This window comes from Prorops nasuta, unplaced genomic scaffold (assembly GCF_024137725.1).
Source record: "Prorops nasuta isolate Cenicafe-Biocafe unplaced genomic scaffold, Cenicafe_Pnas_1.2 PNAS00021, whole genome shotgun sequence".
In the NCBI taxonomy this organism is placed as follows: domain Eukaryota; kingdom Metazoa; phylum Arthropoda; class Insecta; order Hymenoptera; family Bethylidae; genus Prorops; species Prorops nasuta.
This window is the reverse complement of record NW_027116818.1, coordinates 3,496,626-3,518,970: the sequence shown is the minus strand read 5'-3', so window position 1 is coordinate 3,518,970 and position 22,345 is coordinate 3,496,626. Positions and strand designations below refer to the sequence as shown.

Sequence of the window (22,345 nt, the reverse complement as noted above, 5' to 3'; positions counted from 1 at the left end):
TTGATCCGTGTACGGAAAGCCCAATAGATAAGGATAGCGATGCGAGGTGCATGATGCCAACCGAAGACTAAGAGGGATCCCCTCCCGATGCTAACAGGAAAACGTAGCTCCTATATAAAGGACGCCATCGTACAATTTCTTTCCAAATACCCTACCAAAGTCTCTCGCGCTACCTGCGAGACTCCGCGGTATATAAATACACCACATCTCAAACATTTTCTAGTATTAATATCTTCACAAGATGCAGTGTCAAATTTTCGCACTGTTCCTCCTCTGCAGTGCAGCTGCTGTGGCTGCCGATGGCTCTGTTATTTGTGAGTATTAACAATCATTAAGATTTAGTATGTGTGGATCAATCTTATTCATTTTAATTCTTCTTTCTCTCTATAAAAAAGTTACTATGTGCGTTCCTGAGAAATACGAGAAGGACTGCGCGAAGATGATGGAGGATTCAGCAAGCAAAAATATCCCAATAGCCTGTATCACTGGTCGAGACCGTTTCGCGTGCATAGAAAAAGTTGGTAGAAATGAAGCAGATATAGTTGCTGTAGATCCCGAGGATATGTACCTTGCAGCGCAAAATCAGTTGATTTCTCAAAATAAATACAGTGTTGTTGAACAGGTAAATTTTGTTTTTACTTTTCCTGTAAAATGAGATAATTTTTCATTCTTTTGTTGGAAATTATAATTTTTAAAGATTCGAACAAAAGAGGAACCGGAAGCTATTTATCGTTACGAGGCAGTGGCTGTCGTCCACAAAGATCTGAACATCAACAATGTTCAAGGTCTTCGTGGTCTGAAATCTTGTCATACTGGAGTTGGTCGTAACGTTGGTTACAAAATTCCAATAACCAAATTGACAGCAATGGGAATACTTACTGATATCAATGACCCCGAATACTCGGCACGTGAAAATGAACTTCGTGCTTTGAGCTCTTTGTTCAAAAAGGGATGCCTCGTTGGAACTTGGTCCCCTGATCCAACGATCAATCAGAGATTGAGTGAGTGTGATTTCTCTTTCTTATTTTGATTTTTGAAAATCGTTCGAGGCAGTTTTAGTGGAAATTTATACATATTATTTTTCCTCGTGTTCACGTAGAGGAGACTTACAGCAACATGTGTGCACTGTGCGAGAAACCGGAAGTGTGCGATTATCCGGACATTTATTCGGGCTACGAGGGTGCCCTGCGTTGTTTGGCTCATAATGGGGGTGAGGTAGCCTGGACGAAGGTTATATACGTAAAACGTTTCTTTGGTCTTCCTGTGGGGGTTAGTCCAGCGGTACCAACCAAAGAGAGTCCTACTGACTTCCGGTATTTCTGTCCGGATGGTACGAAAGTTCCGATAGACGCTAATACCAAGCCTTGCACTTGGGCTGCCAGACCCTGGCAAGGATACATGGTTAACAATGACCTTAAAAATCCTCAAGCTGTGCAAAAGGCAAGTATTTCTGATCCAATCATTTTCTATTCCATTTTCCACCCTCTAACCGCTGTTTTAAGAAATATACAAATATTTATCGATCCTGTACAGTGTAAAAAAAATTATGTCGATTTATCAACTGACTTATTATTATTATTATAGGAACTAACCGAATTAGGAGATTTAGGAGAAACTGAAAAGTCAAATTGGTGGGCAAACGTGATGCTTTTGAACGACAAAACCAAGGCAGTTCCTGCACCACCAGTAGCACCCGAGGAACATCTGAAACAAGCTAAATATTGGGATGTTATCGAGAGAAATTCTGGCGCACCTGAGAGGAACGCTAGATGGTGTGTCTGGACCGAAGCTGCCCTTGCAAAATGTCGAACTTTCTCCAGAGCTGCTTACTCGAGGTTTTACAAATTCTCACGTTTCTTTCTGTTTTCATTATATCGGTAATTTTTTTATTCTCATACACAGTATTATACATTATTTATTTTAAAACAGAGACGCACGTCCAAGAATAAACTGTCTCATGGAGAAAGACGAGAACTCTTGTTTGAGCACGGTTCGAGATGGAGGAGCAGATTTGGTGGTATTGGAGGGTAGCTCAGTGTTAAAAGCCATTCGCGAATATAATGCAATACCGATAATTGCTGAATCCTATGGAGCTGGCTCAACCAAGCTCAACGAGAAACCAGCGGTTGCTGTTGTGAAGAAAGGCAGCAAGATCAACTCTTTAGGTTATAATGCAAGATTATAATTAATAGCTGAGTATATACACATTGCTTTGGCAGAATTCAAGCATTAGTAATTTATTAATGTTACAGCTGATATTCGAGGGAAGAAACTCTGCCAAAGTGGTTACCAGAACGATTTTGCTGGATGGATAGCTCCGGTGCATGCACTGATACAAAAAAGTTTGATAAAATCTGAAAATGATTTTGGTGATTTCATCGATAGCTCCTGTGCACCAGGTGCCCCTGCCACTTCTAAATTCTGCGAGCAATGTGTTGGTAACATCGATTCCAACGATGATCAGGTGAAAGAGGCTACCAAATGCAAACCAACCAATGCAGAAGCTTTCAATGGTGGTGCTGGTGCACTCAGGTAGATTATTATATATATATATATATATATATATATATATATATAAAGGCAAGTCTTGTATGTGTGTAAATAATTCCTTCTTTTTCTGTTTTCTCTCATGTGACTCCAGGTGTTTACTCTCAGACAAGGGAGACGTTGCTTTCCTGTCGCTGACTGCTCTCATGCAACAGATTAAAAATGGAAGCACCAGTGCTCTAAAAACTTCAGATTTGAAACTAATTTGTCCAAACGGTGGCCAACAAGAAGTTGACAACTGGAAATCTTGCTACTTGGGACTGGAACCACCACGAATCATTGTCAGTTTCGCTGGAAAAGCAGCCAATAAACTGGAAGAATTAACACACGGAGTTTTAGCAGCCAGTAAACTTTACTCGGAAAAACCAGATTTATTGCAACTATTTGGTAGTTGGGACGGTCAGCCTAATTTGATTTTTAAGGTAACAGCTATTCTTTTCTTGCTACCACCACTTATTTTATCAATGAAACAGATTTTGTACTATTTTTCATTTTAGGATGATGCTATTGGTCTCGTTTCTACCGATAATACTTGGGATCGCTGGGGGCTTTGGGCTAATTTACAAGACGTTTATTTAACTCTTTAAACTTCTCTGAACAAGTATTATTTTGCATCACTGTGTTATTAACTATATATACAGTATAGGTATATTATACAAAGAAACACTTTATAGTCTTACATACAACGATAGACAGAGATAAAATATTTTTTCTAAATTATAGCATGATTGGAATATATATATATATATATATATATACAATAGTAATTAAATAACTCGACTAAGCTAAAATACAGTTTTTATTAAATTATAAAGAAATTATGTCTTTTTCGGTATTACCATCGTAGGTCTCTTCGAGATCTTCTTTACTGGCGGAGTCTGTCGTTTCGTCACCTCTCGATACACTATCCTCTCCACGAGAATTAAGAACCAGCTTATAGTAGACGCACTAAAGATAAAAAGTAGCAGTGGTAAAATATCATTTATTTCCACCGATGAATACCTTCCCCTTCCCTAAATAAAAAAATTTAATTTTGATTCTTTTACTCGTCGTAAAACTACTTGAAATATAGAACATCTTATACCACGTGAGCGTTAGATATCCAATCAGTTCTTAACAACCGGTTAAGTAGTCCGCTATCCCTCAAGGTTAAGATACTAAAGAATATTTGATGATAAACTGTGGTTTTGATCAGGCATATTTTTAGGTAATAGTTTAGTCAGAATCAGAGATCATACTCACTTGCTATTAATGATTCCACGATAATGATTGCCTTGACTCATGGCCATGGCTAAAGTAACTTGAGCAACCGCGTTCAATGGTTGCAATTGGCATTTAACTTTGTCTTGCAAAATATTTGCTACGCTATCTGAGATGTAAAAAGCATATTTCTCTTCTTCACACAAACGCATTACACCTTCCAAATAATTCATTGGAAGCTCCTCATCTTTGCTCACAATGTCTTCAAAAACAGTCTTCAAAACAGCGTCTGAAGTATTCTGTGATAAAATTAGCAAAAGGCGTAACGAAGAGATGTATATCATTTAAGAAGCAAGAATGCAGTGTTATCTTTTACCTGAAAGAAACTATAATCGGCAGAATTTTGTATCACACCGAATTTGTAAGAACCGTCGTTTAGCAGGCCTTCCAACGTTGTAAAAGGCATGGTAAAAGTCTTAACTGCCAAGAAACTAATTAAGGCAGCAGAATAAGCTGCAACTACAACCACTCCTGTCAAGTGAATCACCACGTGGACCATTCTCACTGGATCCAACGCAGAGTGTTGCAAGCCTATAATTAGACAAATTAATATACATAAATTTTTCTTTCATTTTACATTGATAATAATTGCTTTCTCTTTCAGTTGAACTTAACTTGGGAACAGAATGCTCCATATACGTTAAATATAACTTCTTTAAATTTAAATGGAATAGATTGGCGATTATTAAAGAAAGAAATGGCGGCGTGTTTGATGAAGTTTTCAAAAAATGAAATAAAACTGCTGCACAGTAGTATTAAAAGGCCTATGGAACCCCAAACGAAGAAATCGAACGGTGCTGTGTACGCCGTCCATTTAACTGCTGTGGATGTCGGTCTTTTGATGTAGGCTCGACTCCTTAAAAGAAGGAAAAGAAATTGCTTAAAAAAAAATTTTTCTATATAAGGAAACATTTAAATTTACTTCGTCGTGTAGACCGGAGTTGTAAATTCAATAACTTTCAACCTGTCCAGAGTCATTGTAAATTCAGTTGCTGCAATGTCTACAGAACGATTTACCAAAAGTCCAATCGCTCCGGACCAAGTGCCATTTGGGAAAAGAACTCCCCAAGTTTCAGCTTCGGAGTATGTCATTCTAAAAAATTAATTACATTATTTACCATGTATATATTACACATTAGGGTGGTCGTTAAAAATATTGTTTTTTCATTTTGATCGAGGATACCCTTTAAATCTACTCCAAATAAATATAAAAAAATCCTTAGAATTTAAGTGCTAAGAAAAAACTTTAACGAGCTCCCAGAGCTGCTTTTTTCCTATTTAAATAACATATATGAAATTTAGACTGACTGTGGAAATTAATTTTAAATTGTCTGTATTTGTTATCTTAAAAAATTTTACTTTACATATAAAACTGTCGAACATATTCATAGAAATTGTTAGCGAATAGTAGTACCTATACTCGATAGTTTTATATGGTTTAAAAATATTTAAGGTAACAATGATCGAAAATCCAAAATTAATTTCCACATTTCGTCAAAATCTCATCAGGCTTAAATGTAAAAAAGTAAGCGGCTCGGGAGGCGCGTTAAGATTTTTTCTCAACGCCCAGATGTCAAGAATGTTTTTTTTTAATTATTTGGAATAGACTTGGAGAGTGCCTCAGCCAAAATGATAAAGCAGCGTTTTTAACGACTGCCCTAATATACATATATATTTTAACTATACATAACTCACTTCAGACTTTTAATGTACAGTTAAGTTCAGCCAACAGTCATGGCTTTTCCAAATTTGATTTCGTTCTTACACGTCAAAAGAATCAAATAACCTAAATTTTTTCATTCATAACTACAATCGTTTAAAAAAAATTAAAAAAATAAAACATTTATATCCTATTTGCAAGATGACAAAATACAACAGGTAACAAAGATGTTTCGCGGTGTGATAACGCGACGCTTCGATTTGCGCTATTGCTGTAAGAATTTCTCAGAAAGGCGACGTAGAGAAGGGGACGGTAGGAAAAGGGATATTTTTGAAGAACGATCTGCAGCTAGCCAGGATGAATATTTTAGAAAGGAAACTGCCAGGCAGCTCAGAGAGCTCAGACAAAAATTGGAAAAGGAAGCAGAGGAGAAGGCCGAGGAGGAAAAGAAGAAACATGAGCACGATGAAAAACCGGAATAGTTCAAGCACCAAGTCCAGCTATTATCCTCATAGTTAATAATAGTTTGTATGAAAAATAATTTAGATAAAATATATGCAAGACTAACGTGCAATTCATGCTCTCTTTCAGCAACTCCATGAGGGCCCCGAAAAATCCTCCAAATCCTGTTATCTGGCCAGAACGATCACGATTTACCATCGAAGATGGTGGATCCTGTGGATCAAGATAAAAATAGTATCTCGATTATAACGAAAGAAAATAAAATTGAAAATCCTTTCGAGAGCTCACCTCGACCGAAGTAACGTGCAAGGTTTGGCCAAAAAGATTGTTCCTCCGCTGATAGAAGCCAAGATATGGTATTTTCAAACGATTCCTGTAATTCCAAGAGCCAAATGGGAGACTCCGAACTTCTGCATTTTGCTCCACTTTATAAACCTCTTGCAAAATCTCCCCGCTGGTGTTCCCCTTTGTCGCGATAAAGGCACAGTCAAAGGGAACGTTGACGTACTGAAAAAATCTTTCCACGTCTCCTTTTTCTTCGAGGAACGATAGCCAGAATGGATACGACATTTTCATCTCTGCACTGACCTAACAAACAAAAAAACGTCCATTATAATATAAATCTAACCTCGAAACTCTTACAATCTTTATGAATCATTCGGGTAATTATCTCTCAATCTTTCTTGAAATTATTATTTACATTAGCAAACTGATCCTTCATTAAATCGCTGTCGTTCAGCAGAATGAACATTGGACGCTTGATTTTGTGGAATTTCCTGACGATCTGTCAAAGAAACGTCAAAGTTTCAAAAGTGAATTTTTTATTCGATAGAAAATCAGTTACCTTATTCAACAGCATGTCCAAATTCATAATCGCTATTCGAACTCGATGTTGCAGAGCGAAATACTTCACCAGGTGTACCAAAGCACCGGTTTCTTCGAGTCCTGCAAGAAACAATTTTTTCCTTATACAATAAGCAATAATTTATATTTTTCTCGATCACCGGCTCACCGAGCGACAACGTTGGATGTGAGTCTGTAGTAGCGTAGAGGAAAATCACGCAAGTACTGTCAAAGTATGCGTGCACGTCCATCGTGACCTCCTCGTAAATGGGGAGGGGCCGGATGAACAAGCAATTACCAAATTTCAAATTGAACAGTCCAAGCAATGTTGCAATGAGAATACAAACTTTCATGGTGGTCTGCAGTCACGAGGAATTCGAACAATCTTTTCAATTACAAATTCAATTCCTATCTACATCTATTGCAGGAATAATCGTGCAGTCGATGCAGTACGAAGCTATATACTAAGAATCTCAACGATTCCTAGAAAATTGCTACCAAATGCAGTTTTCTTTCTCCCACTTTTATAACAAATTTATATAGCATTACGCTGTAATCTATGCGTAATAGAACGCGAGCGATTCGTAGCTTTGATAAAAGCGTGAATTACTGGGAGATAGTTGCCAGGTCGGTGGAAGCATAACAAAAGGTGTGAACCACAGTCTCCTTTTTAAACGCTAAATTTCAATGTTCCAACGTGCATCTATGAATACATGCATGCGAGGATCTTCAAGATTATAATGATAGAATGGAACAATTTAGTATTATCTGCAGTGAATTATTATTTTCCAAACAATTTTATTCTTTTATGCTTTTCTCTCTCCCCCTCTCTCTCTCTCTCTCTCTCTCTCTCTCTCACACTACACCTGCTAAGAAACACTGCGGCCTCCAGCCGATGAGACTTTGACAACTAGTCGAGCTTGCTTTTCAATCCTAAATGCATAATGTTAATCAGGCCAATCAATGACTATCGGTCATCCTGTTTGACTTTCATCCAAGCATTCGTACTTATTTATTCCGTTCAAGTTCGATATTGATTCTACCCAAGTTTGGTTAACAGACAATGTTTGTTCAAGATTGGCAAGCCCCACGATTCTCTAAAATTATTTATTAATAATTATTCGAGAATCTTCTTCAAATCTTCCTACTCAAAGGTTACAATAGATTTTTAGATTACCTCGCACGAATCAGGAATTTATCATATTTTAAGGTAATTATATAAGACGCGTTAAATAATCAATAATGACTAATTTAATAAGTGTAAAGATCATTTTTGTGCAATTATGATTTTTTTTTCATTATAATACCTCAATTAAATAACGAGTAGTGATTCTAACGATTGATTCTTAACAAAGATCTAACTCGGAACTGCTTACCACTACCACGCTGACTATCGCTGAATTTACGGTGAATTATCTAAAAAATAACACAAATTTTTTATTGAACAGAATAAAGCTAATATATTATCAGCATGTCCGCAGATTCATAATCAATATCGATAACACTCAGTTAGAAAAAAAGTAATTGGTAGATATTCTTACGGATTAACTTATTTCTTGATTTTATCCGAATATTCATTATATCTCAAAGATAACTCGAATAATCTTAGATTTATACACTATACCGTTGATATATATTTAACGCCTTGAATAATCCATCAGACGTATCAGTGAGAAAATGAACACCGTTTACAAGTTTATAAATCTCTTCCTTTTATTTTATACTATAAGCGGTTAGTTTGCCTTTATATTATTTATTTCAATAGTCGTTTCTAAAATAAAACTCTTTAATTATAATTTAATGCGTACTTTGGTTCACTAGCGTGACTGTAAAATTATTGTTTGTAGTGGAATCGCGATTTACGCCTAGGATCGTCGAGGGATCTGATGCAAAGCCTGGACAGTTCCCTTATGTAGCCTCTTTGCGTATAACAGAGACTTTGCGTCATACATGTGGTGCTAGTATAGTGACAAATCAACACATTCTGACAGCAGCCCACTGCGTTTCCGGAAATAAGCCCGATGATTTTTTCGTTGTAACCGGAAGTATCTGGTTAGAGAAAGGCGGAAGTACCCACAAGATACAGGAAATTCGAGTTCACGAAGACTACGTAGGGATTAGAGACAACTGGAAGAATGACATAGCTGTGTTGAAATTATCCAAACCGATCCAATTAAATGCTGAAACGCAAATATTGCCATTACCTACCAGTAATGTCAGCCTTGACACGATCTGTACTATTAGTGGCTGGGGAAAACTTTCTGTAAGCACACACATTCCTGTCGTATAATTTATTGTACAAAACAGTGGAAAATCGAGCATAGATAATTTTTTCCATAAATATTTCTAGTGTAATTAGATATATTTATCTTAAATTATTTTTAGATTGATAATTATTTATACTTTACCATCGATTATGTAATATGTACTTTTTCGTGCGAAATGATGAAGAATCGAGTATCGATTTATTTTGCTATAAATATTCTTATAGTGTAATTAGATATTTATTTCGTTTTTAGGCCAATAACTACACTTTACCATCGGTTATGCAAACGACGAATCAAAGTATAATTCCAATTACGGAGTGCGAGGATGGTTATCATTTCAAGCTCGGTGATGGTAGGTTGTGTGCAATGATGGGAAGTGGATTAGAATCGGGTATATGTCAGGTAGATCATACAATTATTCTTCATTTTTTTTTTTATAATTATTTATAAGAGTTGGAATATGTCACGGTTAACAGACTTAATTTAGGCAATCAGAGTCAATTATTATTTACACATTTCTATTATTCTATTATTTCAGGGTGACTCAGGTGGTCCCCTCGTTTGTAACGGTAAGCACCATGGAATAGTTTCATTTAATATACCATGCGCTGTAGGAGTTCCAGATGTCTATACAAAAGTAATATATTATGCTAATTGGATTGAAAAACATATTCAGGACTTTGATAAAATATAATATATATCATGCGAATATTACTCCTGGCGAGTTTAAATTATTTGCATTAAATTAGGTTTTTTTTATTAAAATTTACAATTCAAAGTATTATATATAAATGCGCTTTATTATTATTTACTCTCTTTATTGCTAATAATAAAAGTAATGATAGAAGTGCAATATGATGAAGAATCTACCCGGTGTCTATTTAGCCTTTTTAATGCACGAATTTTTTTTTTTTCGAAAATCGCATGAACTTTTTGCGTATTTAGTGCACTATGACTGACCTAATCACAGAATAAAATGTATAGAAATTTTCCTGTTATTTAATTATAATAATTTTGGCTATACAGATGATGACAAAGGGGAAAATGAGCTTCTTCTGCAAAATAAATAAATTCATTAACAACTTATTAATAATTTAATGTAAGTAATATGAGTAGCTTTATCAACAATTTTATCTACGCTCCTCCTGTAATAAGTTTAAGTTTTTTAGAATAATATGTAATTAAAAATGCTTAATGATACAGGTAGAAACTTAAAAGTAGTGAAATGATTAAATTATAACAACAATTCAATACATAACCAATAACTTTTTATTTTATAAAAGTTCAAAGTTATTTGACAATTTAAAATCTTTAATTTTCTTTTGAGATATAAATATGATTGTACATACAAGGTCTGCCAGATAAAATGACTAAGAACATAAAATTCTGCTTGTCTTTTCAACTAGAATAAGTATCAATTTTTTGTATAAGTCCTTTTTTGAGTACAGATCTAAGGACGCTTCAAAATGTTCTTAAACAAAAATTGATCTCTTATGGTTAAGAAGATAATAGATATTTTATGTCCGTTGTATGCAGCAAACCCTATATAGATACAATACGGTCAAATTTGTCAAAGATGATGTGAATAAAGAAATGTGCTAGTTTCATATTTCTAAGTAATGGAATGAGCGAATGACGTAGATATGCGCAAAAGTAACGCCATTTGAATCGTCGTGGGGCATGTGATGTAAAAAAACATTTATCTTTATCGCTAATCGAGTTATTATCTTTATATACCTTTTCAAAAACTTCAATCTATTTGCATTACGAGAGACCTTATTTCAAAAAATTAATATCTCTTACAGTTACCGACATAGTTACGCTTGCGTTTTCTCATGTCCATTATCTGGAACCTATGAGGTGATACATCCTATTTTGTACATATACATGCATGCATATTCATATATTATTACAAATGGCATTCCTCTCGATTATCCTTATTAAACAAATTGATCAAAAACCAAATTGATACTTCAACTTATTTTACATGTATGGGGTACATAGTTTATTAGTAGTTGTATTTTTATATATTGGTTGTTACAATGACAATGCTTCATAATTAACTAGACATATCTTCATCCTCATCAAAATCATCTTCTTCTGATGTTATGTCTGGGTCAATAGATTGGGACAGACATTTGTTACAACGACATACAAACAAGTAGAGCGAACTTAACGCTTTCTGTCTAGAATGTCTACTTCTTTCAAGTGCACACTCATCTAGATAACTGATACAAATTTCCTCTCCTGGCTGAATATCACGAATTGCTTTAATTACTAAAGTACTGTTTGAAAAAGGAAATTCGACAACTGCATTTGGTACACAGCTGTGATTTATGCTAGATTGTAAAACATAAAGACCTGATCCTTCATTGTTTAGAAAAGATCCAACCACTATAAACAAATATTTTATATTCTTAACTTATTGTCTTTTTCTAGTAAAAGTAAGAGACACAAAGTAGTGCCTTTAAGAATATAATTAAAGTATTATAAAATATTAATTTTGAATAAAATATTACCTTCTTCCATATCATCATAGATCCTATCTATTAATTTGTCAACTTGAATTCTTTCTTCTTTAGGCAATTCTAAAGCAGAAACATTTTTTACCCAGCGACTGAATGGACTTGTACCAATTCCTTGACCATTTGTCCCTACCAGAGCTAATAGACTTCTGAATCCATCTGGTGTAAACCACTGAATTGTTTTTATACATTAGAATTGGATTATGACATATTTATTCAATATACACAATAAAGAAACTTACATCCTGTGTTGCATCAATATTTAAAGCTCCTTGAAATATTTGTCTTAAAACATCAATTTGCCCAATAAATTTTTCTCCTAGTAAATTATGGGCAATTTCATTGGTATCGTTGACTGTGCGATGACAAAATTGGGAAAAAGTATATCTGATTTCATTTTTGTCATTAGCTTGATTTACAAGAGCTACCATTCTAGCTAACAGCATTATAGTTGCCGTCTCAGGTGGATAATGTAATTGTTTCCAAGTTTCATTTAATTGTGTCAATGGATGGTGTTCATTCTTTTCTTTTGAATGTGGACATAAAACACGATGATACCTGCAAATTAATATTTATAGTAAATCAGATTTCCACAAATTTGAATTTGTGAGTATAGGAATACCTATGAATTGCATCATTTTGACATTCCGCACTGCAATATTTAATTCCACACTCACAACACTCTGTGATTACATCCTTATTAGTTTCACAACATTCAGGATGAGGTAGTATAATATCTTTTCTACCAGTCAATCTTCGTACATTCTCTTCAGCATTTTCCAAAGGTCTTAAACAGTTATCACAGGCCAGATATCCATATTCAGCATTCCATGAGAATTGACAGCAAACAAGCGGTTTCTCTTTCAGTATCATATCCCCTTCCTTATATTTACAAGTAGCAAAAAGCCCCTTCCCCTAAAACAAAAAAATATAACAACAATATGCAAATTATATTGTAAATATAAATTGATTTTTGATCTTGGGAATAATAGTATATAAGTAAAGTAATTATACTTATTAGTTTTAACAAGTGTACTTGGGAAAAAAGTTTCACCTTTGTAGTAAACATTAGAAGACAATTGTTTATTAATTTATATTCCTATAAATATAATATTTTTACTCAGCTGATAATGGTAAAATGTATAAACATTTATTTCATGTTTACATTGCATTCCACATATAAGACATGGTAATCAAATGAATTTATTTTGTGTTTATCCTTACCTTTTCATTGTTAATTATTTTAACTTGAAAACCTTCTGAAGCCATGATTACAATTTTATAATGAAGACGAATTGCAGCTTTTTGCAACGATTGCAAACTTGCAAATATAAATTTTAACCACTCTTAACAGTTCTAACCTAAAAGCACATGTCCTGTTTCGGCCCAATCAGGTCTGATCTGATATCACGTCCTTCAGTCAGCCTCGTGGGCGGTGGGAAACTTGTGATATTTCGGTTGTGTGTGATAGCAAAGAGAACACTATTTGATTGTCCAATCATCGACAAGAACACTAGAAACAAAAGTGCGCTGGTTGATCAGCCAACCAGCGACAAGAGCATTACGGAAAGGGAACGGGAGTCGGGAACGTTGTTTAACTGCATGGCCAATCATGGCATGCGGTAAATATGCATGTATGTAGTACTATGTATGTATGTACAATGACCGCCAGAAATGGCGTCTTTGATGCGTTTAGGAACCGCATCCCAGGCTGATGGTAATGTGCAAGTTGGTAGATCTGATAGTATAGAATTTAGTTATTTTCCTTCCCCCCTCCTATCTATTTGACAGGAAATTGGTGGGCTAGTGGAAATAAATTACACTAGCTTCTTCCGACAGAGCTGGAATAGCATAAGTCCGTCCTTCTCTAAATGTATTGGTAGAAGAGAGAGGCTCTTATGTGAACTTCTACCAGAATCCAGGCGTCTCAAATTCAACGGGTAGGATTGTCGTTCTCTGTCTAACCCATAGAGAACTCATTGTGTCACTCTTCCAACAGATTTCTACGCCAATGTGCCGATTTCCCAAATAATAGTAGTGTGATACCAATGGAGTCTGAACCTATCTATGCCAGTAAATTAAGAGTGTAGTGGTGAGAGCGGACCTTTAATCAAATGCATGTAGTGTTTATTATTTTGATATCTAATAAATTTATGTGGAATAATTTAGCGATATTCAAGTAATAAATAAATTTGTAGTTTGTTATATAAAAGAAATACATAACTTTGTAATTGCTATTTTAAAATTATTATTCATTTTGTATACTTGAAGGTGAATGATGTAACTTAAATATAATACAAAAAAATTTTATGGTAATAATAATTTAACTTTATTTATACCATACCAATGCTGATAAAATAAAACATATAAAGTTATACGATACAATTTTTGTACTCAATATAGTATACAAATTATCATAAAATAAGATTTTGTAATAACGTTGAATAATCTTTATTTATCCAGGCTTGATAATGTAAAAAGTAATAAGTTAGGTATTTCATTATAATATATAAACCCAATCAAGGCAGGAGAGATATATATAATAGTTATCAAGCGAATATTTCAAATGTTAATGCTGCTATTAATTTTTCCAATGCAACAATAAGGCAGCGTTAATACATGATGGTATATAAACATATAATCCAGATGATTCCTGTGTTTAAGAGATTAATATGTTTGCATTATTAGATAAGTATAAAAATATTGATTATATATAATTTAAGCAAATGTGATGCTTTGCTTTTTCTCTCATATTTTATAGATGTATTTTGAAAGAAGTAAAATTCAGCCTGTGAAAGATACTGAATAAAACAGAATAAACAATTTATAAGAAATATGAAAGACTGAGCAAAAGAAAAAAATTGTATTATTAAATATTGTGAAGAAGACAATTTACAAACTTTTTACTATTTGCAGGTTGAAGAATCTGAAGAAAATATACAAAATGAAGAGCAGATGATGCAACAAGGAGTTAATATTTCCATACTCTGCTTGGAACACAGAATCACCTAGAAGGAATGAGATAGCATTAATATAAAAGTTTGTAATTAAAACATTACTCAATTAAGAAACTATATACTTACCACTAAACTAATGCCATAATGCTAATACTTATTTTGCATTTACTAATTAGATCCTGTAAAACATGGAAAATTTGGAGTATTCAAACATGGAAGCTTATCAAAGAAGATAAAATATATGATAATCGTTATCTGATTATCAGTTAGAAACTGTTTGTTTCATGAATTTGAATGTCTTCATAAGAATTCAATAAGTTTTTCTCCTCATCTCAGGACACATCAAGTGCTCACTATTTCTTTTTCTGCTTATTACCATGACTTTTCCAGTTGACCTGCAAGAATTAAGCTACATAAAATACAAAAATAATTTGTAATTAATGTATGAATATTGTTTAAAGGACACTATGCTCACCACTATATAGTGATAAATCATAAAGCCTCATATTTGGTTCTCTGGTTTACTTAGAAACAGAAAAATATGGAAAATTTGCAGTATTCGAGCATGCCAGCTTTTCAAGAAAAATGAAAGTAGTAAAAGCTATTTATCCATCAAGAAAATTGCTTAATTCATGATTTTGAATACCCTTTTAAAAAAGACAACAGCTTCTCTCTACTCAGCTTCAATCACTGCTATATATGTTCAACAACACTTTTCCTGCTTATTATCATGAATTTTATAAATAACCTGCAGGAATTATGTAAAATAATACAAAAGTAATCAGCAATGAAGTCATATATATAATTATTCAAAGACACTATGCTCACCATTATGGTATTAAATGTGAAAACTCATTTCTCCATTTTCGTTGCGTGTTTAGGTTGCACATAAAATTAGGTTTCAAATGCAATACTCAAGCACGCCTGCAATTTTAACGGGATCCCTCACGCATGCTTTACCGACAGTACACGTCAATAAACAATTCGTTTAATAAAAGTCAAATGCGAAGCAAATTGCAAAAACGGGCTTCTTTATGACAAGGTGCCAATTCTAACGGATCAATCGAGCTTAAAAAAACTCAAATCGGATGAAGAATAACGCTGTACCACTGTCCCGCGTTATTGAAGTGGAACTAACCAAAACTAACCTCTCTTCGAGAACACGGCACAATGCTACAGCGTTATTTTTCAACTAATTTGAGTGTTTTTAAGTGCGTTTAACTCGTTAGGACTGGCACATTGTCCAACAAACGCCCGATTTTTCAATTTGCTTCGCATTTGAATGTTATTAAACTAATTGTTTATTCACTTTAACTGTCGATAAAGTAGGCGTGGGGGATCCCGTTAAGGTTTATGGAGAAGCATAAAGAAATTGGTCCACTAACGGTAGGCTGCAGCTTTATGTTCCAATTTTAATAGAAGGGCCAAAACATGCACTCTTCAGCTCTAGTCATGTAAAATTGTCACCAATTCTTAACCATGCACATATATTTAACATGAATCTTATCACCTGCAACAAATTATCAATATTAAGTAAAAGTAATTTGTGAGTAAGGTATTCTTTAAAAGACACTACGCTTACCACTATTTTATCAAAAGCTTAAAACTCTTTTCTTCTCCTTTGAATATCTAGGCCCAGTTGTCTTGTATAATTTGCAATTTGATATTGAAGTGCGTCTGCACTTTCAGTGTTTATGGAGAAGCTAAGAGAAATAGGTCCATCGACGGTAGGCTGCAGTTTATGTTCAAATTTGGCTAGAAGGCCAACAAAATGCACTCTTCATCTCTATAGTCATTTGAAATTGTCACCAAATCCTAACCATGCACGTATTTAGCATCAATATCATCATATCACCTGCAGCAAATTATCAATATTAAATAAAAGTAATTTGTATACGTAAGGTATTCCTTAAAACAGGGCTCGGAAATTTCTGCACATTTCAGTTTTTTACTATAGCCACTAATAGGAAATCCCTGTTAGTGACTATAGTAAATAGTTGAAATGTGCAAATAATTCCGAGCCCTATCTTAAAAGACACTATACTTGCCTCTATGTATTATATAAATATTAAATGTTATATTTATTTATTTTGTATATCTAGGCCTAGTAATTGAAAGCATTGGTATTATTTGCAAATGAAGTGAATTTTTCAATGAATTACAAAATACGCTATAAATAAGAAATCCAGCCCAACATGCAGTTTTCGTAACAACGTAGCAAGATCGAAATTTATAATGCAACATAATTATTCCTAAATTAAACAAGTTATATTGTATTTATAAATTAAATAAATTTAGAAGGTCCAATAATTGAATAAATATGATTGATTACTTGCGTATCGGCTTAATAATCCGTCCAAAACCCATTTCTTTCGATTACTTGATTCAGCCGGTTGGGAATCGACTCAACCAAGTTTTTCAGAAAATCAGGTTCGTTACGAAGACCTTCCCACACACCTCGCGCGTTTTCCAGAACCGCCATTCTGGTTCTCTCTCTCGGTGGGACCCACAAATTAGTCATACGAGCCCAAATGTTCTCAATTAAATTGAGATCAGGGCTTTTCGCTGGCCAGTTCACCACTTGAATTTCCGGATGATCCCTTAACCACTCACGTGTTTCGTGCGAGGTATGGACTCCAGAATTATCCTGGACTAGTCGGATCACTGGCATGTCTTCTGCAGAATACACTGCACGAACACTAGGAAGAAGTACTTCTTCCAGAATCGTGGTGTAGTCTGCAGAGGACATTTTAGGAGGAATTTCCACCAGTTCACCGATAGTGTCTCCCGAAATCCATCCCCAAACGCCACACGTGATTCGCCCAGATCGTTCTCTCTCGACGACGTATTCAGGGTTCAACCGGGAATTGTCAGGCCGCCAAACATGATAACGACTGTCAACGTTTGAAACGAACACTTTTTCATCCGTCCATATAGTCGTTTCCCATGTTTGTTGGCTGGCTGACAAATTTTCGAGAGCAAAGCCAACTCTCTGCGCTCTGTGGTTGTTGTTTAACGCAATTTTGCGTGCCGGTCGGTAGCAGTTGATATCGGCAGCATGCAAACGACGTCGTCCGGTGGTGTTAGATAGCGGAAACGACGTTTCATTAATGGCATCGGCTACTGTACCGAAAGGATTTTCCGCAATATAATTTACTAGAGACTGATCTTGCTGAGACGTCGAACCTGATGGCCTCTTATTATTCCTCCGATGATCCTCTAGAGAATCGTTGCCACCACCCTGGAACTTCATTATCCAACGACGAGCCGTTTTTTCACTTACACCCGTATGCAGGGCTATTTCGGAAGAATTTTTCCCAGCCTCCCACATTCCCACTATCCTACCCCTTAATCCAGGCTTGATAATAGGAGCCATATTCCAATATTGACAATGCCGATTTTGCAAATAATAAATACAAATTACGCAGCACTAATTTCACTCTTACTATTAATTCTTTGCAATAAAAAAATGACTTCCGTTTTGATTAGATGTTATAAAATCTTTAAAACTTAAAAAACACTCATATTTATGTATTAATTGAAAATGTAAATTACAATTTCAATTAATACGTAAATTAATTAAAAGTTATTAAGTATATTAAATATTTAAACAACATTTTACCGACAAAGTATTTCTTTTGACTTAATATGTTATGATAAGATTTTTAAATAACTCAACTCTAGTCTCTGATTGAATAAGATTGGAATATATAAAGTTATATAGATCAAATCAGTAAAAATAAATTGTAATTACTTTTAAAAATTTTAAATAACAACGTTTCATAACATCTTTAAAACTATCAGCATTATTTATTAATAAGAACATTTTTGCTATTTCTCCAGCTTACTTGGTCTCTTATACACGATATTATGATTGGCTATACATTGTGTACCAGCAATGATGCTTTTAATTTTAACCACATATTCTTGAGCATAAACTAAGTCGAAAAGTCATGTACCATTAATACCGTGAAAGTATCATTACTGATACACCCTGTATAGAAAGTTAGCATGTGATAAAAAAGATTTAATTGAAGTGTGAATGACTCTGTTTTTCTAAGTCAGTTTAATAATTTTATATTTGACAGATAATACTAATAAAATATGTAGCATACTAAAGGAATAATGAGGAGATATAGATACAGCACAGTGTATAACAAAAATAAAATTTATTGCAAATAACAGAGAAGTAAAAAAGTATTTTAATTTTTATTTGTAAACCATTTGCATATTATTTATTGAATTACATTTATCAAGCCTTAAATTATTTTACATTTATATGAATTTAATTTCCATTAAGAGCCAGTTCATTGATGTAAGGGTCATTGACTGTCACGCTAGATCCCACCAAACACAAAATTACAGTAATATAACTGTTTGTTATAATTTCCTATTCAACAATATAAATGCAATATAACAGGCATGTTTTATAACAATTATATAGTTAAGTAGGAAAATACAACTAATAGTTATATTATTGTAATTTTGTGTTTTGGTGGGATTATAAAGAGTTTGGTTGCTATATTAGCATTATATAAACTTATATGATCACCGGTGCCAAGACAATTTTTTGACCGCCACATAATACAAAGAACTATTACTCCATTTTTTAATATATTTAATATTAATTCCTTTACAAAATAACAAAATTCTTTTAAAAATTGACGAATTAGAATGTTTCGTCTTTAGAACTTTTTGATCCAAATATTTAAATTTACAATTTCATAGTCTACTACAGGTATTAGCTTATATGATCTATCATATGAGTAATTTAAATCAGATATTTAACGTAATTCCCATTTTTAAAAAAGATTGGTTTCTTTTTAATGAAACTTATATTTTAAAAACCATTGCACAGTGGAAATAATGTTTCGCGCATTTGACGTGACCTAGGATGAGCAGGTATCCTGTTGAGAGATAACGATTATCATATATTTTATCTTCTTTGATAAGCTTCCATGTTTGAATACTCCAAATTTTCCATGTTTTACAGGATCTAATTAGTAAATGCAAAATAAGTATTAGCATTATGGCATTAGTTTAGTGGTAAGTATATAGTTTCTTAATTGAGTAATGTTTTAATTACAAACTTTTATATTAATGCTATCTCATTCCTTCTAGGTGATTCTGTGTTCCAAGCAGAGTATGGAAATATTAACTCCTTGTTGCATCATCTGCTCTTCATTTTGTATATTTTCTTCAGATTCTTCAACCTGCAAATAGTAAAAAGTTTGTAAATTGTCTTCTTCACAATATTTAATAATACAATTTTTTTCTTTTGCTCAGTCTTTCATATTTCTTATAAATTGTTTATTCTGTTTTATTCAGTATCTTTCACAGGCTGAATTTTACTTCTTTCAAAATACATCTATAAAATATGAGAGAAATAGCAAAGCATCACATTTGCTTAAATTATATATAATCAATATTTTTATACTTATCTAATAATGCAAACATATTGATCTCTTAAACACAGGAATCATCTGGATTATATGTTTATATACCATCATGTATTAACGCTGCCTTATTGTTGCATTGGAAAAATTAATAGCAGCATTAACATTTGAAATATTCGCTTGATAACTATTATATATATCTCTCCTGCCTTGATTGGGTTTATATATTATAATGAAATACCTAACTTATTACTTTTTACATTATCAAGCCTGGATAAATAAAGATTATTCAACGTTATTACAAAATCTTACTTTATGATAATTTGTATACTATATTGAGTACAAAAATTGTATCGTATAACTTTATATGTTTTATTTTATCAGCATTGGTATGGTATAAATAAAGTTAAATTATTATTACCATAAAATTTTTTTGTATTATATTTAAGTTACATCATTCACCTTCAAGTATACAAAATGAATAATAATTTTAAAATAGCAATTACAAAGTTATGTATTTCTTTTATATAACAAACTACAAATTTATTTATTACTTGAATATCGCTAAATTATTCCACATAAATTTATTAGATATCAAAATAATAAACACCATGCATTTGATTAAAGGTCCGCTCTCACCACTACACTCTTAATTTACTGGCATAGATAGGTTCAGACTCCATTGGTATCACACTACCATTATTTGGGAAATCGGCACATTGGCGTAGAAATCTGTTGGAAGAGTGACACAATGAGTTCTCTATGGGTTAGACAGAGAACGACAATCCTACCCGTTGAATTTGGGACGCCTGGATTCTGGTAGAAGTTCACATAAGAGCCTCTCTCTTCTACCAATACATTTAGAGAAGGACGGACTTATGCTATTCCAGCTCTGTCGGAAGAAGCTAGTGTAATTTATTTCCACTAGCCCACCAATTTCCTGTCAAATAGATAGGAGGGGGGAAGGAAAATAACTAAATTCTATACTATCAGATCTACCAACTTGCACATTACCATCAGCCTGGGATGCGGTTCCTAAACGCATCAAAGACGCCATTTCTGGCGGTCATTGTACATACATATTCATATGAGCAGCTAAGATCGAGGAATATAACTATAATAAGTATCGAATCTCGAAGAATTGTCAAATATCGATGTATTGAATTAACGCTCGATAAGGCTCACGTGATATCTTCTAGCGCACCCATTTTCATCTGATCAGGTGTTCAGGTTTTTTATATTAAGGAATAAATTTATTTCCTTGAGAAGTTAGTATTTGAAAGAGTTTTGAAGAAAAGTACATAATGGGAGCCTCAGCTGCACCGGTCCTTATCTTCACTTTGCTATGGGGCGCAGTTGGAATAGTTCTACCTATTTTTGTGCCGAAAGGGCCAAACCGTGGGTAAGTTATATTTTGTCTATTTCAATTTGTTAAATGTTTTAAACGTTTATTTATATTTTTATAACTGAAACTAAACAATCTCCACAAGAATTTTGAATTTAGAACAAGAGCAAATTGGTTGTTAATAATGTTTATGATGGACTTGATTTAAATATCTACAAAATATTGTAATTAAAAGCAAACAGATTACATTGTTATTCAGCACGTACTCTTGAATTAATAAAATTGATATTTTTCAGGATCCTTCAAGTTATACTTATTTTAACGGCGTTTACATGCTGGTTGTTGTAAGCGTTTGGATATTTATGAAGTATACTGTGATTATTGTACGGAACTTAATAACCTTTTGATATTGCATTACAGTTGGTTGTGTTGCTATATGGCACAAATGAACCCTTTGATCGGACCAAAACTCAAACAAACTACTCTTTTAATTATGGCTCGTGAATGGGTAATTATAATTTGCATTCATAACAGTTATTTATATATTTTATACAAGTATTTGATAACAAAAAACATATTTATAGGGAAACCCTATTATGGATGGGTAATCATGTTCATTCCCTACTTATCTTACTGTAAATATAAAAAAACAAAATTCAAGGTACCATGTTTTTAAAATATGCTATGTTGTATTTAAGGTAATGTTACATGTGAAATAAGGTCCTACATGAATTTAAGTTTTAGAACAATTCTTGTATATATATATTTTTTAAAGTAATGTTTATTTCTATTGTGAAATATAATGGTATATATAATAAGATATGTATTTATGAGAGAAAATAATATATGAAATTACAAAGATTTTTGAAATATGTAAGCTAAATCTCTGTATTGTATTAAAGAATATGAAAAATACAGTTTTGTCAAAACAATGTAATGTGCTAGTTCAAAATGAAAAGTATAAAAATGATATACACTATAGAAATAGAAAATTGATTTGGTTACATTTTTGCTAAATTCACTCTGTACCTTGCTTTTATCTTTATTTAGTTCCTATAACGATGCACTACAAAAGTTGAAATG

At 33.3% G+C, this 22,345-nt stretch overlaps 5 protein-coding genes and 2 long non-coding RNA genes across 8 annotated transcripts; 4 read left to right on the top strand and 3 right to left on the bottom strand.

The window, feature by feature from the left end:
- Positions 1–141: 141 nt before the first annotated feature.
- On the top strand, positions 142–3,336 carry Tsf1 (Transferrin 1). The gene is made up of 9 exons (XM_066739885.1): positions 142–314; positions 396–622; positions 698–1,001; positions 1,100–1,440; positions 1,585–1,835; positions 1,930–2,165; positions 2,253–2,532; positions 2,642–2,969; positions 3,045–3,336. The coding sequence occupies exons 1-9, from the start codon at positions 242–244 to the stop codon at positions 3,132–3,134; spliced, it is 2,130 nt and encodes a 709-aa protein (XP_066595982.1). The 5' UTR covers positions 142–241; the 3' UTR covers positions 3,135–3,336.
- Positions 3,337–3,363: 27 nt separating this feature from the next.
- On the bottom strand, positions 3,364–7,242 carry LOC136781142 (glutamate receptor U1-like). Its single transcript, XM_066739886.1, has 11 exons — positions 6,942–7,242; positions 6,774–6,874; positions 6,630–6,713; positions 6,218–6,517; positions 6,036–6,142; positions 4,730–4,900; positions 4,424–4,663; positions 4,124–4,340; positions 3,790–4,046; positions 3,632–3,704; positions 3,364–3,560 (listed from the first exon to the last, which is right to left on the bottom strand). Exons 1-11 carry the CDS (start codon positions 7,123–7,125, stop codon positions 3,366–3,368), a joined length of 1,929 nt encoding a protein of 642 aa, XP_066595983.1. The 5' UTR covers positions 7,126–7,242; the 3' UTR covers positions 3,364–3,365.
- Positions 7,243–8,014: 772 nt separating this feature from the next.
- Positions 8,015–10,127, top strand: LOC136780962 (chymotrypsin-1-like). The gene is made up of 6 exons (XM_066739580.1): positions 8,015–8,049; positions 8,128–8,292; positions 8,434–8,504; positions 8,620–9,035; positions 9,292–9,441; positions 9,578–10,127. Exons 1-6 carry the CDS (start codon positions 8,015–8,017, stop codon positions 9,731–9,733), a joined length of 993 nt encoding a protein of 330 aa, XP_066595677.1. The 3' UTR covers positions 9,734–10,127.
- Positions 10,128–10,336: 209 nt separating this feature from the next.
- Smyd5 (SET and MYND domain containing, class 5) lies at positions 10,337–12,990 on the bottom strand. 2 transcript variants are annotated; one of them, XM_066739887.1, is made up of 6 exons: positions 12,789–12,990; positions 12,619–12,663; positions 12,187–12,479; positions 11,807–12,122; positions 11,559–11,736; positions 10,337–11,433 (listed from the first exon to the last, which is right to left on the bottom strand). In XM_066739887.1, exons 1-6 carry the CDS (start codon positions 12,831–12,833, stop codon positions 11,099–11,101), a joined length of 1,212 nt encoding a protein of 403 aa, XP_066595984.1. In that variant the 5' UTR covers positions 12,834–12,990; the 3' UTR covers positions 10,337–11,098. The 2 variants fall into 2 exon arrangements, with proteins under 2 accessions (XP_066595984.1, XP_066595985.1); XM_066739888.1 differs by lacking the exon at positions 12,619–12,663 and having other exon boundaries at positions 10,340–11,433.
- Positions 12,991–14,026: 1,036 nt separating this feature from the next.
- Positions 14,027–15,124, bottom strand: LOC136781024 (uncharacterized). Its single transcript, XR_010823858.1, has 3 exons — positions 14,648–15,124; positions 14,465–14,572; positions 14,027–14,217 (listed from the first exon to the last, which is right to left on the bottom strand). It is a non-coding gene; the product is annotated as an uncharacterized lncRNA (long non-coding RNA).
- A 4,162-nt stretch (positions 15,125–19,286) lies between these two features.
- Positions 19,287–20,188, top strand: LOC136780986 (uncharacterized). Its single transcript, XR_010823852.1, has 4 exons — positions 19,287–19,423; positions 19,515–19,567; positions 19,643–19,750; positions 19,998–20,188. It is a non-coding gene; the product is annotated as an uncharacterized lncRNA (long non-coding RNA).
- A 913-nt stretch (positions 20,189–21,101) lies between these two features.
- Positions 21,102–22,130, top strand: LOC136780980 (V-type proton ATPase subunit e 2-like). Its single transcript, XM_066739610.1, has 4 exons — positions 21,102–21,319; positions 21,559–21,606; positions 21,683–21,770; positions 21,847–22,130. Exons 1-4 carry the CDS (start codon positions 21,222–21,224, stop codon positions 21,868–21,870), a joined length of 258 nt encoding a protein of 85 aa, XP_066595707.1. The 5' UTR covers positions 21,102–21,221; the 3' UTR covers positions 21,871–22,130.
- Positions 22,131–22,345: the final 215 nt, after the last annotated feature.

Coding starts and splice junctions, on each gene's coding strand:
- Tsf1 (XM_066739885.1), top strand. CDS start 242: ATGCAGTGTCAAATTTTCGCACTGTTCCTCCTCTGCAGTGCAGCTGCT. Junction 623..697: donor AATACAGTGTTGTTGAACAG/GTAAATTTTGTT, acceptor TAATTTTTAAAG/ATTCGAACAAAAGAGGAACC. Junction 1,441..1,584: donor ATCCTCAAGCTGTGCAAAAG/GCAAGTATTTCT, acceptor TTATTATTATAG/GAACTAACCGAATTAGGAGA.
- LOC136781142 (XM_066739886.1), bottom strand. CDS start 7,125: ATGAAAGTTTGTATTCTCATTGCAACATTGCTTGGACTGTTCAATTTG. Junction 4,341..4,423: donor TATGGAGCATTCTGTTCCCA/AGTTAAGTTCAA, acceptor TTGTCTAATTAT/AGGCTTGCAACACTCTGCGT. Junction 3,561..3,631: donor GGATATCTAACGCTCACGTG/GTATAAGATGTT, acceptor TTTTTTATTTAG/GGAAGGGGAAGGTATTCATC.
- LOC136780962 (XM_066739580.1), top strand. CDS start 8,015: ATGACTAATTTAATAAGTGTAAAGATCATTTTTGT. Junction 9,036..9,291: donor GTGGCTGGGGAAAACTTTCT/GTAAGCACACAC, acceptor TTTCGTTTTTAG/GCCAATAACTACACTTTACC. Junction 9,442..9,577: donor TAGAATCGGGTATATGTCAG/GTAGATCATACA, acceptor CTATTATTTCAG/GGTGACTCAGGTGGTCCCCT.
- Smyd5 (XM_066739887.1), bottom strand. CDS start 12,833: ATGGCTTCAGAAGGTTTTCAAGTTAAAATAATTAACAATGAAAAG. Junction 12,664..12,788: donor AAATAATTAACAATGAAAAG/GTAAGGATAAAC, acceptor TTATATTTATAG/GAATATAAATTAATAAACAA. Junction 11,737..11,806: donor ATATTGATGCAACACAGGAT/GTAAGTTTCTTT, acceptor AAAACAATTCAG/TGGTTTACACCAGATGGATT.
- LOC136780980 (XM_066739610.1), top strand. CDS start 21,222: ATGGGAGCCTCAGCTGCACCGGTCCTTATCTTCACTTTGCTATGGGGC. Junction 21,320..21,558: donor CCGAAAGGGCCAAACCGTGG/GTAAGTTATATT, acceptor GATATTTTTCAG/GATCCTTCAAGTTATACTTA. Junction 21,607..21,682: donor GCGTTTACATGCTGGTTGTT/GTAAGCGTTTGG, acceptor ATTGCATTACAG/TTGGTTGTGTTGCTATATGG.